This window comes from Blennius ocellaris (assembly GCF_963422515.1).
Source record: "Blennius ocellaris genome assembly, chromosome: 7".
Lineage (NCBI taxonomy): Eukaryota > Metazoa > Chordata > Actinopteri > Blenniiformes > Blenniidae > Blennius > Blennius ocellaris.
Genome location: NC_137656.1, coordinates 20,355,733 through 20,373,622, shown reverse-complemented (window position 1 = coordinate 20,373,622; position 17,890 = coordinate 20,355,733). Strand labels below are relative to the sequence as shown.

The following is a 17,890-nucleotide window of genomic DNA, read 5'->3' as shown; positions in this document are numbered from 1 at the left end:
TTTCACTCAAAGTCTGTATTGGTTTGCGTCAAAGAAGACGAGAATTGTTTTAATGAAGTTATAAAGAGAACCCAACCTGAAACAACAGTTCAAAATGGGAGCTTAGGGGAATTACTTTCGGTTTTGCTTTACATTTATTAGTATGTCCTACAGCATCATGCAGCTTTTTTTTTTTCTATTTCTGTCACTGAGTCATATGTTTTACAAAATTATTTGTATATTTGTGAATTCACACAGCTGAGTAACAGACCAGGGAGTTTTATTTCCAGTAGCTTATAAAAGTTTTCTTTTTTTTTTTTTGCTAATTGTGTGTTGGACCTGTCGTGAACATGCTGTTCACTGACTAAACCTTTGGAATTAAAATGTTCATATTTATACAAGCATGCGGGTTTGCAGAGAAGCGCGTGGATGTAGGCGCGCATGTGTGTGTGCGTGTGTGTTTGTGTGTGTCTGTGTGCGCGCGCGCCCAAGGTGCGTCAGACGTGGTGCGGCCCGAGGCGCAGCACGGAGAAAGCCCTGCGGTGTTTGCGCAGCAGCAGCCGGATCTTGTCGTCGTCGGAGTCCGGGTCCAGCGGCTTGTTGTACTCCTCGTCCTCCACCTCGTTCTCCGAGGCCTCCCCGCTCTGCCCCGCGTGGCTGGCCTGCGTGGAGCTCGGCTCCGACGCGCTCTTTTTCCTCCACTTGGTGCGTCGGTTCTGAAACCACACCTGAAGCACAACAAGGGGGTCCGCTGACATTTCTCTCCACGACTGTCGATGCAAGGTAAAACAAAAAAACAACAACAACAACAACAAAAAATGCATCACATGAAGCCTCAAGAGGTTCAGGATGAGGCAAATGTGTTTTGTTGGCAGTTTTTCCATCAATCCATGCAGAAGGTCAATTAAGTCATCGGATGATTTGACCTTCCTCTTTAATCACAAAGGACAAACATGCCAGCTCCCAAAAAAACTGATATAAAAATGCAACACGTTAGATTTTTTTTTTGGCTTCAGTTTTGATCAAATAGCAAATAATTTCTAGGATTTAAATTTCCCCACATAACGAATTTTATTTTTTTTTCTTCAGAATTACCCCCTGGAGAGGATAGAAACGTCCCACAGAAGCTTCATTTTCAAACTCAAAGCCATTATAAAATGTCAGCATGCATTCTGGATTAGATTTTTGAGAAGATACATTTCATAATCTTTACCTCAAAAATTATTTTTCTTCCACATTATACGCCTATGCATTAAAATGCTTGTCATAATAAAAAAAGAGAACATACTGCAAAATACTGTTTGAACTTTCCAAACGAAATCATATTAAAACGATTTCATATGTGGAACACAATTAACTCTAAAATAAAAAGTGAAGGTTCAAAACAGAGAGCATAATGTTACTAATATATTGGCATCGACTCATCAAACTGGCACTTGAAGGGTTAAAATCTTGATCATCAGTATCAAATAAAAAAAAAAAAAGATGTGGCAGAGTTAATTTGCTGCATCTATTAAAGGTGTACCTGCATGTTATAGAAAAATGCAATAAATCAATTAAGTAATTTTGTATTGATAATCAGAATGATTATTTCACGAGAACAAGTTCATCTTCACCTTGACCTGTGACTCAGTCATTCCCAGAGAGTAAGCCAGCCTCGCCCTCTCAGGCCCGGCCAGATACTTGGTCTGTTCAAAAGTTTTCTCCAGTGCAAATATCTGATGGCCACTGAATGTCGGCCGGGTGTGCTTCTTCCTGTTGGACATCTCCCCGAGATGACCGCTGCCTGGAAACATCAGAAAAGCAAACAAGTTAAAATGTGGATGTGACCGTATGAGATGAACGAGGCTGGACAACAGTGTCGGGAGAATCGGATATTTAGCTCCTTCATTAACAAACTGCTGGGTTTTTTTGTTTTTTTCCCCCCAGCTTAGGACATTTGCTGTCTACAAGCCTGTGTGAAATGACATGAAAAGTAATTTAAACATCAACTTGTACATTCTGGAAAATCCTCCAGCGGGCATGCTGAAAACATGTTTCAGAGCAATAAATGAGAAAATACAGATTATTATTTTTTTTTCTCAATTGAAACCTGCAATGATGTGCTGACTATGTTCTCGCTCTTTGTGTTTTTGCATCTCTGACCGCTCACAGACAGACACAGAGAGGTTTTACTGGGTTGCTGAGCTGGACACTGAGCCCGGGCTGCCGTTGTCAGACTCACTGTTGGTGCACTGCTGCCTCCCTCCTCTCCAGTCACAGCTGCTCTCTGCCCAGCAGCTCACGCTGCGAGCCTTCATGGGGCACTCGGCGCCGGGCTTGGCGAAGCCGCCCAGGGACGAGTTGTAGTCTCGGTTGTAGTACATGGACGTGCTGGTGACCGAGGGGCCGAAGCCGCCCATGGTGGAATATCCCGACAGCAGGGTGGTGGTGCCCGTCGAGCCCACGCCGACCATGGAGCGGCTCAGGATGTCGCTGATGCCGTGCGGCGTCCCCGGCTGCAGCTGGCTGTTCAGGCCCGGGTTGAGCTTGTAGAAAGAGTTGGGCATGGAGTACTGGCACACCGGTGCCTTGAGGTCTGACGGAAACTGGTTCAGGCTGTTGTTGAACAGGAAAGACCCCTGGATGTTGGGATCCATGGAAAGTACTGTACGTCTGCCTCCGGGTACCAGGAACACGTCCAGTAAGATCCAAGCAGGAGAAGACCAGCGGTGGGCTGGAGAGAGGAGGCGTCTCACCCACAACAATATCTGGATCGGAGCTCACCTCCCGTCCCCAAAGTTGCAAACAATTCAAAGCGCTAATGGCAATTTGCACACAAGTCCTTGACGCCTCTCTGCAAGTTGGTACCGCATCAGAAGCAACGCAGCCGGAGATTGAAACTCACTCTCGCCACTCGCCCTTCCTCACCCACACCGGGCCGTGTGTTCGCTCCATGTCTGGAGTCTTCAACGAGAACCTCTGGACACAGATTTCCGTCTCCCCCTGAAGACGTATGCCTCCCGCCGGCTCTCGGCTCAGAAATCATAAATAAGCCGAATGTGGAAGTGGAGTGGCACCTTGATAAAGATGGGCCGCATTAGAATGCGGCCTGGGATTGGCCCGGGTCTGGCAGCTTTAATGCCTTGCTATTGGCCCGGCGGCCAGAGCCGAGCTCTTTATTGGACGGCAGCAGATTGATGGAGTTTTGAACAGGTGGAGTGGGAACAAGTGGATTTTTTGATGACCTGCCATGTCTGACCAAGTGAGGTGCAGCTGGTGTACACACTGGAGGGGAAGGGATGAGACGCTCGGCTGCCTGTTTAAACGACACAGATATTTCGCTTTGAAACCAACAATACTTGCCCATTTGCTGCGTGCAATGCAACAAAACAAGATGTTAAGGTGGATGCCAGTTTATACACAAGTAATCAGATTCACTTCATTGGTAAATGGCTTTTCAATCATTACGTGTGACACAATGATTTATGCTTACTCAGCACGTCGAGGGATAAAATTCAGATCAGGACCATAAACATGGTCATTTAGGTTTTAAACATGAATTCTGTCTTCAGTCACGTCAAGGAAAATGTTCCTCGTGTGATTGTGATGAGAGATGCACTGTCCTTGCTATATCCTTCAGTTTATTTCTCCTCCAAATTCTCCGGTTTTTGAAGATGTGAGCTGATAGTATTATTATCTGTGATTGTAAAAGCTTTATTGTACCATCTCAGATGAGAACGTGGCTGCTTCAGGGCATATTTAATAATCATAACAACCTTTATTTACATTGCACCCCTTATATACACACCATGCCGGTCAAAGTGCAGTGACTTAAAATGATATGTAAATAAGTCATTTATGATTTGTAAAGCAGCACGTGGATCAGTAGGTGAAAAGATTTACAGTTATTGTCTCTCTTATCGGCTATACTTTATTGTGCAGCTGATTCCGGAGACGTTCCTTTCATTTATTGCCGAAGTTTCCTTCAGTTCCCTTCAAACGGAAATTGGTTTGATCATCTGCTGCAGCAGCAGACATTCGAGCATCAGTGTAACGTTTCCTGTGATGCCAGAAACTTGATATTGTGAATTTTTTTGTATTTTTTAAAGAAACTCATTGAGACTTTCAGAGGTCATTGAATCTCTTCTCACGCAGCTTTACCTCCGATAATCTCACGGAAAACTTTTGTGGTAAAAAAAACGTGATTTTCTGGATAAAGATGAAGCCCATTTATGAGATACTACAGGATACACGGTATTTTATTCTTGTATGAAGAGATTTAACCTCAAAACCTGCTTTGAAAGGCAACGCGTTCAGACATGTTGTGAGCTCATTGGTTGCCTGGACATGCTGTAATCCTCCACCACGGCACAAGGCTGGGATTTTTAGGAAATGTTGCTCCTTTCAGGATAAAGGCCAGTAAATTTCCAGGAACGATGATCTCACTGTGGAGTCCTCAGTAAGGCCTCATCCTGTCACATGATCCTATAAAACAGATGGTTTTTGTATTCTAGCGTGTCCTGTAGGGGGCGGCAGATCTTCCTCCCTTCAACTCGCCACACATGACCACGTGTACATAATTTCATTACTCAACTGAGGGGACTTCCTATAAGCTCACCGGTTTAGTCAAAGGAATGACATTCAGTGTCTTTATGGAAATTTCCAGCTTGGCGATAAGGACTGTCTGTCATGTGATGTGGGTTTTACAGTAAGGAAGTGGGTTTGTAAGTTGCTAAATGCAAAGTATGTATGAAAGTATGAGGGTCATTTTGGGGCTGGACAAAGAAAAATATCAATATTGAGGTCCTGTAGACAGAATATTATGTTTATATCAAATGTCTTCACAGTCCGACAGACAAAATAAATAGTCTTTGTTTATTTTCTCTGAAATGGAACAAAAATAGGCATTTGAGAAATGAGAAGAAAGAAAAATTTGACATTTGCATGTTGTTTCCTTAGAAGCCGCATCCTAACTTTTGAAAAGGTCTACTTTATCAAGCTGCTTGTACAAAATTACGAAATAGTTTTCATTTGAAATATTTACTGAAGCTGTTTTGCCACATATTTCAAAACTGAAACATGTTTTTTATATGCATTTAGATACTTATATTACAAATAATGGGGGGATCATCCTCCCCTATGAAATACTGTTTTTTTATTTTCATGGCTTGCTTGTATGCAAGAATGATAAAGAATAAGACTAAATAGTTCAGAAATTGTTGCATCTATATGTAATAAATCCAAAATATAACATTTCTCAACTGAATAGTGAGAGAACTAAAGTTTTTGTGCATGCGTACTTGTGTTATTGTCCACTTTATTAAGAACTTTAAAATGAATTTGCTTGTCTCCTAGAGTTTACAAGAATCTTGAAATTGACTATTAAATGTTTCCTTTGCAGAACTGATTTAGAACTGACCATTTGTAAACAAATGGTGCTTGTGAGCTTTGCTCTCTCAAAGTGAAAGACAAACATCAGTGGTGAGCGATAATGAAACTAGTGGAGAATAATTGTCTCATTCTTTATTGCTTCCGAGAAGGCCGTCCCTTTAAATCCTTCGCTAAACCTGAACCTGACTTTGTTCTCCACTTTGTGTAAATTTCCAATGTTTAGTTCCTCCCTCTGTCCCGCCTTCTTTTCCCTTTCCATGCAGCTACTTTTTTCTTTTCTTTTTCTTTTTGTTTGCAATGAACACATCCACCACGTGCTTTAGGTCCCGCCTTCTGTGTGTTCAAAATGAAGCCAATGCTCAGGGTTTGGGACAATCACTGACACACTGAGCTGGGCTCACTCAAGACTCCAACAAAACTAAATGATTGCAGCTTCAAGATGAAGAAGCAGAACAGCTATGAGAACAACGGTAAGAGACTCATTCTTGGTTTTGACAGAAATTGATATGAATGTTATAATTCTGCTTTTACATGTGGCTGTTGTATTGCCAGGATGAATTCCTTTTTTTCTGAGATTGAATTTAGTTTACAAAGTAATGTGAATGAGCAAACGCCTTTGAAGTGCAGGGAAATTGTGCAATTAGAAATAAATAGTGGAAAAACAGCAGTGAGTAAATAACTTTAAACATGTAAGGCTGAAAATACGGCTGGTCGGTGTGTGTGTGTGTGTGTGTGTGTGTGTGTGTGTGTGTGTGTGTGTGTGTGTGTGTGTGTGTGTGTGTGTGTGTGTGTGTGTGTGTGTGTGTGTGTGTGTGAGTCAAATGTGTAAGATGAACCTAACAGATGTGACGGAGCTGTAATTCACTGTGATTCATCCTTTGGCAAACAAAACACACATTTCTCAATTTCATCATCTCTGCTCTAAGACAGTTTAATATTCAACTTGTGAAGAACTTTCTCAAAATGTTATTTATGGAAAACAATATTCATGCATTATGATTTGAATAAAGACTTAATATTGGCAGAGTTGGTTGTTTCAATGTAGAAGATTAACGGGAAGCTAAAATATGAGCAGTATTCATACCATGAAGACCAGGATTCTGCACACAGCTTGTTGTTGTTGTTGTCATTGACATCATAATGTTTATCTGTTAATGAAAGAATGCACTGAGATAAATCAGGGATCATAATTGAGTTTGTTGTGTTGCAGAGGGAGCATCACAGGCGTCACACAGGTGCAGCTGGCGCTGCCTCGGTCCTCTCACCTTCCACACTCAGGCCGTGGGAGACATGGTGTGCCTGAGCCATGGCCACCAGCGAGCAGAGAGAAACAAAGACACCTTCAGGAACGGCCTGGTGTTCAGCAGCCGCCCGCTGAAGGTTCAGGAGAGGCTTCGTCTGCGGGTGGAGAAGGATTTCTTCAAATGGAATGGATCTCTGCGTGTGGGCTTCACCAACGTGTCGCCCTCAGGAAGATCTCTGCCCCTGCCCAGTATGGCCATCCCCGACCTGACCAACACCCCCGGCCACTGGGCTGCTGCTTTGCCCGAGTCCTTCTGTCCTGCCGGTGCAGAGCTGGAGTTCTGGGTTTCTGCTGGTGGCAGCATCTATATCTCAGGAAACAACGGAACAGGGCTAAAGCTCCTAACAGGGGTGGACCTCAGCCGCCCACTGTGGGCCTTGATTGACATCTACGGACAGGCCTACTCCATTTCCCTCCTGGGTAAGTTCACTTTATATGTCACATGTACCGATCGTGCTGTAAACTGTTGTAAAAAACATGAAATGATTGAATGTCTCTTTGGCTCTTTCTGCAGGCTCAGAGAAACAAGGACTGGTTTGCAGAAGATCCTGTCCTGCAGCTGAAGCCCTCCTCCCACCTGACTGTGACAATCAACTCAGTCTGGCTCCTGGTGTTTCAGGCCTGGAGGAAGACTGTGATGAAGACATGGAAACCTCTGAAGGTAGGACCGAGTCCCTCCAGCTGACACTGTCCAGTTTGAGTCGTCAGTCTTGTAATTGTGATTCCTGTCTTCTGTCCACAGGTACCAGCTGTGTGGTGTGCATGACGAAGGAGGCCAGAGTCACTCTGCCTTGTGGTCACCGCTGTTTGTGTTCGCAGTGCAGCAGCAAAGTGTCCCAGCAGTTTGGCACCTGCCCGCTGTGCCGACACCAGATCAGCGCTCCACATGTGCAGATCAGGAGAGTTCCTGTGCTGGTCTGAGCTCCAACACTCCAGACCAAACTCCCCAAATGACTGGGTCACACTGACCTGATGTGCGAATCTTTTTGTTTTTCACCTCCTTTAATATGTGAATTTTGTACAGCCTGTGTCAGATCATGTGAAAATAATGTGAATGAAAAGCAAAGTCACTTTCTTGCATGTAATTATGTAAAATTGCACTATGTATAAAACATTTTTACAAACTATTGTGTAAAACTTCTGTATGTATTAAATATTTTATTTATTTTTGTGAAATTTGGAAATTTGCCCATGTTTTCTGTGTCGAAAAATAAAATGCTCCTATGTTTTAAAATAATCTGGATCCTGCTTGTCTCTCAACTGAATTCCCAATAAAATCATCACACATTTCAATAAGTGTGGCCAAAATAAAATAAAATATAACAGTCACACATTCAGAATAAATGTGGACTTCATTTAAGATATTTCTTGTTAACGTTAAGGCATGTTGGAAGTAGTATGTTGCAGTGCTTTAAACTGCTTTTTTTACTGAACGTCTTTTGTATATTTGCATGTCGTGTTTCACTTGTGAACGTTTCACAATCGACTTGTTTCAGTTTGATTCAACATCCTCATGAAAACATTGAAATGTCCATCAACACGAAAGTTAGCATCAGTACATTATGAATGATTAACATTGACCTTTGTTTTATAGATGAGGGTTTATAAGACTGAAATTATATTAACTGGGAAGCTGAGTGATTTATTTTGGATTTTATTCTGCAATTGAAAAAGCGAAAAAGAAAACACACATGAGCAATGCACATACCCGCTGCAAACACTACATACATTTCCACAATTTACTCGAAGCAAAATATTCTGCATAAAGAGGTCAGGAAAGTTCACTTTCATTTAGGTTTTACTCATCACCCAGGCCAGACCATGTAATAAGTCACTTTATAATAACATGAATAGTCGACACATTAAATCTCGGGTGTTGGTGGAGAAGCAATACTTTGCTTTCAGTGTTGTGCTATGTCTTCTACTCTCACAAAAATGTTCTATCCGAAAGAAAACAAAATCAAAACAGCAGTTATTTATTTTTGATAGAAGTTCGCATATGTCAGGTGCACAGAACCAGAACTACTACAGATCAGATCCAAGGCTTTTAGCTTAACAGTCAACAATTCCTGCTGGACGGCACAGAGAGAAAAAAAACCCAAAACTTTATTTCTTCAATATTAGATTTTATTCTGTTTTCCTTCCTAACTACTTTGATTTGCATTTCATTTATATATATAGTATTTATTCTATGTGTGACGTTTTCTCTGGAACCTAATATTGGTCTCATTTTTCCCAAGTTATAGCAACATTTTATCCTAATATTTCCTGCATTTTAAATGACATTTCATCTGGCTTTTCAACACGAGTTTAACCTTATTTTTGTCAATTTAATATTTTACAGTATATATTATTTCTCTCTCTCTATATATATATATATATATATATATCAGTTAGAAAGTATATTTAAAGGTATATTTCAAATTCACTACTTTTCTTAATTTTCTGATAACTCTTTGTTAAACTTTCGAATGGCCTTTTTCATTTTTGTCTTGTATTTTCTCTTTCATTCGGTCTTGATATTGTTACATGAATCTTCCTGTGAAGCACTTTGAATCGTACCAACCTGCATGAGAAGACCTTGAAATGCATGCAAGATGAAGAATCAAGCATTTCAGCGTGTTTATAATAGAACCTTGCAATGAGTCTAAACCTACAGCAGCATAACTGAGGTAATGGCCGACAGTGACTCCAGTCACGTTCAAATAGATGCCCACTGAATCTGACAATTTTAAGCTTTATCTTCAAATTGCACACTATGTGAATACATCAAGGATCTCAATCATTCAAGTGCACAGCAGAACATCAGGCAGTAGTCAAGAAGACATTGAAGTCAGCAGACGGTGAATGAGCAGAATGAAGCAGCTCGATAGAAAGTGTAAATGCAAAGGTTGGTACAGACAGGCCCGCCCCTCCCTACACGCAGAACACGCGCTGTGCGTAGGGCCCCGCGATCCATGGGGGCCCCCATTTTGCGCAAGTGAATTGAATTTCCCTCCGGATCAATAAAGTATCATCATTCTCTGCAAATGCGCAAAGGATGCGCGTGCATTTTGCCGAGAGGCGTGCGTAGAGCACCGCCACCGAGTCAGCCCGAGGCAGGAGAGAGAGAGAGAGAGAAAAAAAGAGACGCAATGATTGAAAGCGCGAAGCGTCACCATCTGACCAATCAGCGATCAGACGGGCCGGCAGGCAGTTGTTTACAGGTAGAGAGAGAGAGAGAGAGAGAGAGAGAGAGAGAGGTGGCTTCCAAACGTCAATACGATTCGGGAGCTAGCAAAAGAAAGAAAAAGTCCAAACAAGAAGAGGCTCGTGCTTCCCTTGAAGGTGGGGATGTTGTTGAAATAAAAAAGAAAAAACTTTGTGGCATAAACTGTTTATGCCACAAAGGTTTTTCAGACGTGTGCATCTGTAAAGTTCTTGTTCCACTGTTGATAGAGGCTGTTCATTTGATTCGTTAGTAATTGTAATGTATTATTATTATTATTATTATTATTATTATTATTATTATTATTATTATTATTATTATTATTATTATTATTATTATTATTATTATTATTATTATTATTATGTTATTGGAAGGGGGGCCCCAAAATAAAATCCTGTTTAGGGCCCCCACTTGGCCAGGGGCGGCCCTGGGTACAGATGCATATAGTGATTGGCCAGGCACAGGAGGTACAGTGAGAACGGGAACAACAGAGGCATCTGGAGCATATGCCTTTATGAACGTTTTCTTTATGTATTCTTTGGTTTTGGATGTCTGATCTTGGATAGTGGCTCAGAGTGTTCACCTTCAGGATGCTGGACTTGAGGTGAAACTCTCCACGATTGGCGAGGAGCTTTCTTGTGTTCATTTTTGTGGTTTTTATCTCCTCGTTTGGCCAGCTTATGATCCCACGACTGGCAGGGCTTGCATGTCGATGGCTTGGATCATCGGTCCATGTCAGACATGTTATATAACTAGTATAAAACAGAGGCGTCAACCGGAAAACCGGTTTTGTTCTCAGATGATCATCAGTTATTGCGTAACGTGTTTGATTCTCCGCCTTTTGAGATTCAAGTATTTAGATTTTTTTTTTTTAATACCGCACCTACTCCATGGTGTGTAATGCTGGTGGGAAAATACTGAGTATTTCCATACAGCATACAACATGGATAAACGTGTGCTTTCATTGAAAAGAATAAAAAAAAAATAGACCTCTACTGTAAATTAAATAATGATGTGGGCTAACAGTAAAGCCAGTGTGGCTCTTAAGTATGTACTGCAGTCAATGTCAGTAATCATTTTCAATGTAGAGTTTACTCAAGTGTAAATCTCAAATCTTTTTCGATGAACAATTTTGTTATGCAAGAAATGATTATGCATTGTGGCCATTGAAATACACTTTATGACATACTTAAAAAATGTGTCTGTTATTCTCATTTTAACCAGATTACCTCTTTTATATGATCTTTTCAGACTTTGAGACTGTTTTGCAAATGGACTGTAATGGACTGTATTCAATTGGTGGTGGTTTTCCAAGTCCAAACTATTTTTATTCAACCCATCAACAATCAACTGGTTTCATCTTTAGATTTTTACAGCCATCAAATTTTTTTATAGGTGTAATTTTGCATCAAAATGAAACTCAATGTGGTCTGTCAGTGTCATACAGATAAAACAGATAAAGCCAAATCAAAAGTTCAAGCTTTTGCAAAGGGAATTAGATATGAGTATGCTGTTGTAAAATCTTGCAAAATGTGTCCACATGATATTTAAGATTTAGTGTATGCCTTAAATAGTCAATTAGATAAACATATGCCAAGTCTTGGTCCAACAGTTGGCCAACTGCATTAAAACTATTCCATTTACTATTCTCTTCACCCACAGCTCAGTTTACACTGAGTCACTTCACGAAAGACTTATTTTGTCCCATCTCGCCTTACCAGGCGTCTTGGACTGGAATTTATTTAGGGTTTTTGCAAAATAGGTGTCATTTTTTAAATCATACTTTAAAGATTTGAATTAAATTAAAGAGTATCATACATCAACAGTGCCTGCAATGATTGTGCGCTGTGGCCATTACAAGAAACATTATCGGTATACAGTGGTCCCTCACTATAACGCGGTTCACCTTTCGCGGCCTCGCTGTTTCACGGATTTTTTTGTGTGCAATTTTGCATGCTTTTTTTTTTTTAAGGCGTATGAACGTGCACAGTGCTCTGCATGCTGATTGGCTAAGGGACTGTAGACCCTTGTCAATCAATCTCCCTGCCATGTTTCGTGTAAGCGAATGCATTCGACTTGCATATACATATACATATTGCAAATACATCAATGTACAGCACTGTGACTCTGAAGTGCTGCATGTTTGCAAGTTTGTTTTAAAATATACAAAGGTTTCAACTGTGGGAGTGTTTAAACAAGAGAGAAATGTGAGAAAATGTGAAAAATGAGAAAATGTTTTTTTTAGGGGTTTTGCAGCCTTAAAACATATATAATACTTGTAAAAAACAAAAAAGTTAACTACTTTGCGGATTTTGCTTATTGCGGGTTATTTTTAGAACGAAACCCCCACGATAAACGAGGGACCACTGTGATTGGTATCAAAATGAAAGTGAATATTTCAGCAGTGTAAATAATTAACAGGACCTTGAGTGTCCAAATGAGTTGAAGTGTCAGTAAACAACACGTTCACCAAGTCATTCTTTAAGAAGGGCATGAGGCTGATCTCAGGTGACCAGGACCAGGTGGACAGGTGACCTGTCCAACACCTGCGTCTCACACACATTCCTGAGCAATTTAGAGTCACCAATTAATCCTAAACAACAAAAACACCATTTTGTGCACTTTGAATTGATCTGTGGCTGAATGGTGTTTTACATATCAATTTGCTTTACCCTACCTGGTATTTAAAGTCATTTTGACGTTGAAAAAAACCTATTCTGTAATTACATCTTGACGACCAAGGCATTTTCCTATTGTGAGCCTCCATGGATGTTTATCATGTGACACACAAGGGTCAAAGAGTTAAAAACCTGTTTTTCTGTTTGACGACTTGTTTGCCTCCAGACAAATACAAAGTTCCTTGCAAGGATAGTATATGCACAAGACATTCAGAGGATACACTCATCACAGAGCTGTCATTTTTTTTTCACATGACCTATTAGAATATACGGCCTTTGACGACCAGGATTGCTCACCTCTGTTCTAAACCATATTAAACAATGAGTTCATGTTCAAAATCTATAAATAGATTCTGACAATACATGTGAAATCCTCTGGTTTGTTTGGTTTTGGGTTGATTATGTTGCGTTTGGCCTTGGTTTGCTTTTACACATAGTTTGTCTTCAATGTTGAGTGTTTCCAATAAATCCTTTGTGAATTCAAAACAACCCCCAGTCATTCACACTGCTGATGCGTTGACTTTCATTCTGATGTACAATTGCGCCTATAAAATCTGATAGTTGTAAACATCTAAAAATGAAACCAGCTGATTAATGTACATTTGAAAAACAACCTCTATGTGCTAAATATAAAATATTTGGTATAAGAAAGATGCCACTTATCATGATCAATATACTTGATTTACAAAATTGTCTCTGAGGAGGTAATTCAGTTAAAATGAGAAAAACAGACATATTTTAATGTATGTAATAAAGTTTATTTAAATGACCATGATACATACTCATTCATTACAAAACTTTACATGAATAAAGATTTGACATTTACAACTGAGTAAACTCTACATTGAAAATGGTTACTGACATTGACTGCTGTACATAATTAAAGACACACTGGCTTTACTGTTAACTCACATCATTATTAAATAATTACAGTTGAGGTCTGTTTTTTAATGCTTTTCAATGAAAGCAACACACCTTTATCCATGTTATATGCTGTCTGAAAATACTCAGTATCTTCACATCAGCATCTCAGCTTTTTATCTGACACAACATTCACATATAAAAGAAGCTGAAAAACAAAAAGGTTCCTGGTTGACGTCCTGTCAGAGACGGCGTGGCCGTGAGGAAACGCCTACTGAACCTCCAGAACACATCAGGTCAGTGTGACCCAGTCATTTGGGGAGTTTGGTCTGGAGTGTTGGAGCTCAGACCAGCACAGGAACTCTCCTGATCTGCACATGTGGAGCGCTGATCTGGTGTCGGCACAGCGGGCAGGTGCCAAACTGCTGGGACACTTTGCTGCTGCACTGCGAACACAAACAGCGGTGACCACAAGGCAGAGTGACTCTGGCCTCCTTCGTCATGCACACCACACAGCTGGTACCTGTGGACAGAAGACAGGAATCACAATTACAAGACTGACGACTCAAACTGGACAGTGTCAGCTGGAGGGACTCGGTCCTACCTTCAGAGGTTTCCATGTCTTCATCACAGTCTTCCTCCAGGCCTGAAACACCAGGAGCCAGACCGAGTTGATTGTCACAGTCAGGTGGGAGGAGGGCTTCAGCTGCAGGACAGGATCTTCTGCAAACCAGTCCTTGTTTCTCTGAGCCTGCAGAAAGAGCCAAAGAGACATTCAATCATTTCATGTTTTTTACAACGGTTTACAGCACGATCGGTACATGTGACATATAAAGTGAACTTACCCAGGAGGGAAATGGAGTAGGCCTGTCCGTAGATGTCGATCAAGGCCCACAGTGGGCGGCTGAGGTCCACCCCTGTTAGGAGCTTCTCTGTCTCACTCTGGTTACATGTGACGTTTATACTGCCACTGGTGCAAACCCAGAACTCCAGCTCTGCACCGGCTTGACAGAAGGACTCGGGTAAAGCAGCAGCCCAGTGGCCGGGGGTGTTGGTCAGGTCGGGGATGGCCATACTGGGCAGGGGCAGAGATCTTCCTGACGGCGACACGTTGGTGAAGCCCACACGCAGAGATCCCTGCCAGTTAAACAAATCCTTCTCCACCCGCAGGCGAAGCCTCTCCCGAACCTTCAGCGGGCGGCTGCTGAACACCAGGCCGTTCCTGAAGGTGTCTTTGTTTCTCTCTGCTCGCTGGTGGCCATGGCTCAGGCACACCATGTCTCCCACGGCCTGAGTGTGGAAGGTGAGAGGACCGAGGCAGCGCCAGCTGCACCTGTGTGACGCCTGTGATGCTCCCTCTGCAACACAACAAACTCAATTATGATCCCTGATTTATCTCAGTGCATTCTTTCATTAACAGATAAACATGACGTCAAATGACAACAACAACAAGCTGTGTGCAGAATCCTGGTCTTCATGGTATGAATACTGCTCATATTTTAGCTTCCCGTTAATCTTCTACATTGAAACAACCAACTCTGCCACTATTAAGTCTTTATTCAAATCATTATGCATGAATATTGTTTTCCATAAATAACATTTTGAGAAAATTATTCACAAGTAGAATATTAAACTGTCTTAAAAGAATATTAAACTGAACATAAAAAAGGGAGTAAATAGAAGTCCACTCTTTCAGTGACAGATTATCTAGCTGTGAAAACTAGTAACGTCAGTAATGTAGATATTTGCGTGAAAATACTACAAATCAAGTAATCATTAGATTTGGGTTTTTTTTGTATTGTTTTTTTAAATTCTTATCACAAGTACATAATTAAATATCTAAAGTGTAACTATAGCTTATTCATCCTATTATCAAAATCTATAGTATAAAATCTTACCAGAGTTTTCGTTGTGGTTCTGTTTCACCATCTTGAAGATGCCGGCAGTACTTTTTGGCGAGTTGTGTTTGTAGATGAGCTCCAGCTTGGACCTCCGTGCAGTTGTGATGGGACACAATTGTCACGCTCCTTTTTGTTGTGGCGCTCAAAATTGTGGGCTGTCCCTAAGTCGCTGAGGTTGACGGGTTTAGTAAGAAAAAAAAAATCTTCAAAGAAAAAGGGGAGGACACAGACCCATAGTGATAACATTTTTCTTCACCCGTTTACTGACATTCCTGTGTTCCTGAACCACACTGCACACGACCTTATTTAACTTGTTATTCATCATTGCATTACTCTCGTTCCTAAATATTTTGAGAATGTTTATGACAGTAAACACCAGTTGAAATGAACTGTATCACATCAAGTCACAGAATCAAAACATTGGAGACGACATACCAAAAAGTACAAGTGAGAATCGTATCAGGATTCTCAAGGTCGGGAGAGGCGTCAGACAACCATGACAGGACATCCGGTTTTAACATTCTTAGGAGCCTGGACGGTGTGATAGAGTGACGTTGAATTGATTGAAATAAAATGTCCGCCTGGCCTGTCGAGAGTTCAGCCTCACGGCTGAACGCAGGTATTGTGGTCCATCCAGACAACAAATGGGGGTTTTGCCCCCTCGAGTCAGAGTAGCCACCTTCACCGCCAGCAATTCTCTATTCCTGACATCATAATTCACCCCTGCTGTGGTCAGCTTTCTGCAGAGGAACATACAGGGCTGGGTTCTGTTGTCCTTTGTTGCCTCAACGTTTGACCCGTCCACCATATTGATCTATTGCTGTTGGGGTTCAGGTACCATCGAGACAGGAGCCCTGGCGAAGAGGACTTTGAGACATTCGGAGGCGGTGTCAGCTTGAGGGCACCAGGAGAACGGTACCTGAGAACTTTCTGTATAAATTGACAAGCCTCAGTAAGCACTGCAGATCCTTTCAAGTGGAAAAAGGTTGGCCAATTCCTGTTGGCACTGACCTTCTATGAGTCCATCTCCACATGACCCAGACCCACCATGTCGCTGAGAAAGGAGACCCGGTGAACATGGAAGTCACATTTCTTGACGTTCATGAACGTTCACAAAGCGGTACTTTGCCATGCGTGCCAGATGTGTAAGTCAAGGTCAAGGGAGAAGATCAAAGTGTCATTGAGGTAGACAAAGACGCTGGTATTGAGCAGTGGACACAAGTTTTATCCACTGTTTTAATTGAAAATACTTTGCACATTTACATTTGAGGAGAATTGAATAACACGTGATATGATTTCAACACATTCACTGCGTCACGTGGAGAAAGAAAAATCCTGAGCCAAACGTAGCAAAATAATAGATCAGTGGTCAATTTCAACAAGTTCTTCTCATTTTTTAATCCATTTTATAATCCAAATTACACAGGCTGCTGTTCTGTAATCTGCAAAGCATTGCTCAAGTCGCATTTGCTAAAGCTCCAGAATAATAGTTGATGGTGCCATGATAGTGTTGCAATAAACTCGTGTTGTGATATGTTTACCACCTCATCCCATGATTATAGGAATAACACACACACACACACACACACACACACACACACACACACACACACACACACACACACACACACACACACACACACACACACACACACACACACACACACACACACACACACACACACACACACACACACACACACACACACACACACACTGTCAAAGTGAAACTGCTCACGATAAGCTAAGATAACAGTTTACATCGGTCACGCTTCTGTCATTAAAATATAGATATTAAAAGATAGATATAACAGATGTTGTTGATGGTCTGAAAAGTAAACAATGTCATAAAGGTTTGTTTGGCTTTAGCTGAATATGCCAGAGCAGTGAGAGGCAGCAAAGTTCGGAATTAGACAAAAAAAAGTACTCAAGCTCGCTTCTCCATCCTCCAGACATGATTATACATTCCAGTATTTTGTGAACTTGCTGTGCAATTTGATAGACACCTCTGAACATTTACCCTGAATGTACTCGATAGACAGTCAATCACATGTATTTGGTATTTGCGTGTTGTGAAGGTGTTCATGTGTAGCCTGTGCCATTCACTATCCCTCACTGACTTAGTTAGAGATGCATGTTGCTGTATTACTATATACTACAAGCAATTGGTATAGTGACTTGCCTCCCTTAATTAGTCCAGATTTAGTTCAGCTGTTTGAACTAGGGTCAGTCCAATAACTCAGTCCAATCACTTTCAATGAGATATTCCAAAATGTGTTTGTTGGAGTTTCTTCACAGAGATACAGTAGATATATGAACTGGTAAAAAGGAGGCCTTACACAGGTACTACCGGTACATACTAATGTTGATTTTGATTATAATACAGCAATAAAAACCCACGCTTTACCGAGTCAAAAGGAGTTTAGTGAAATGAAGCTGCTCATCAGCTCGGAGTGATGCTCATGTTAAAGGTAACAGTGACTGACGGCTTAGTTGGTGAAAACAAGACTCCACTTTACAATTTAATCCAATAAATGATTGTCGTGATAAAAATGCTGTCAAAATGAAACTCTCAATACAGCAAAGA

At 41.2% G+C, this 17,890-nt stretch overlaps 3 protein-coding genes across 3 annotated transcripts; 1 reads left to right on the top strand and 2 right to left on the bottom strand.

Annotated features, from left to right (window-relative positions):
- Positions 1-476: 476 nt before the first annotated feature.
- On the bottom strand, positions 477-2,618 carry nkx6.3 (NK6 homeobox 3; the record flags this gene model as incomplete). Its single annotated transcript, XM_080500046.1, has 3 exons — positions 477-707; positions 1,596-1,765; positions 2,204-2,618. 3 exons carry the CDS (start codon positions 2,616-2,618, stop codon positions 477-479), a joined length of 816 nt encoding a protein of 271 aa, XP_080356172.1.
- Positions 2,619-5,742: 3,124 nt separating this feature from the next.
- Positions 5,743-7,784, top strand: LOC308132922 (E3 ubiquitin-protein ligase NEURL3-like). Its single transcript, XM_080500131.1, has 4 exons — positions 5,743-5,822; positions 6,563-7,075; positions 7,170-7,316; positions 7,398-7,784. The coding sequence occupies exons 1-4, from the start codon at positions 5,792-5,794 to the stop codon at positions 7,574-7,576; spliced, it is 870 nt and encodes a 289-aa protein (XP_080356257.1). The 5' UTR covers positions 5,743-5,791; the 3' UTR covers positions 7,577-7,784.
- Positions 7,785-13,746: 5,962 nt separating this feature from the next.
- Positions 13,747-16,435, bottom strand: LOC308132198 (E3 ubiquitin-protein ligase NEURL3-like; the record flags this gene model as incomplete). The annotated part of the gene is made up of 5 exons (XM_080499197.1): positions 13,747-13,925; positions 13,974-14,153; positions 14,248-14,760; positions 15,301-15,392; positions 16,428-16,435. 5 exons carry the CDS (start codon positions 16,433-16,435, stop codon positions 13,747-13,749), a joined length of 972 nt encoding a protein of 323 aa, XP_080355323.1.
- Between the last annotated feature and the right edge of the window lie 1,455 nt (positions 16,436-17,890).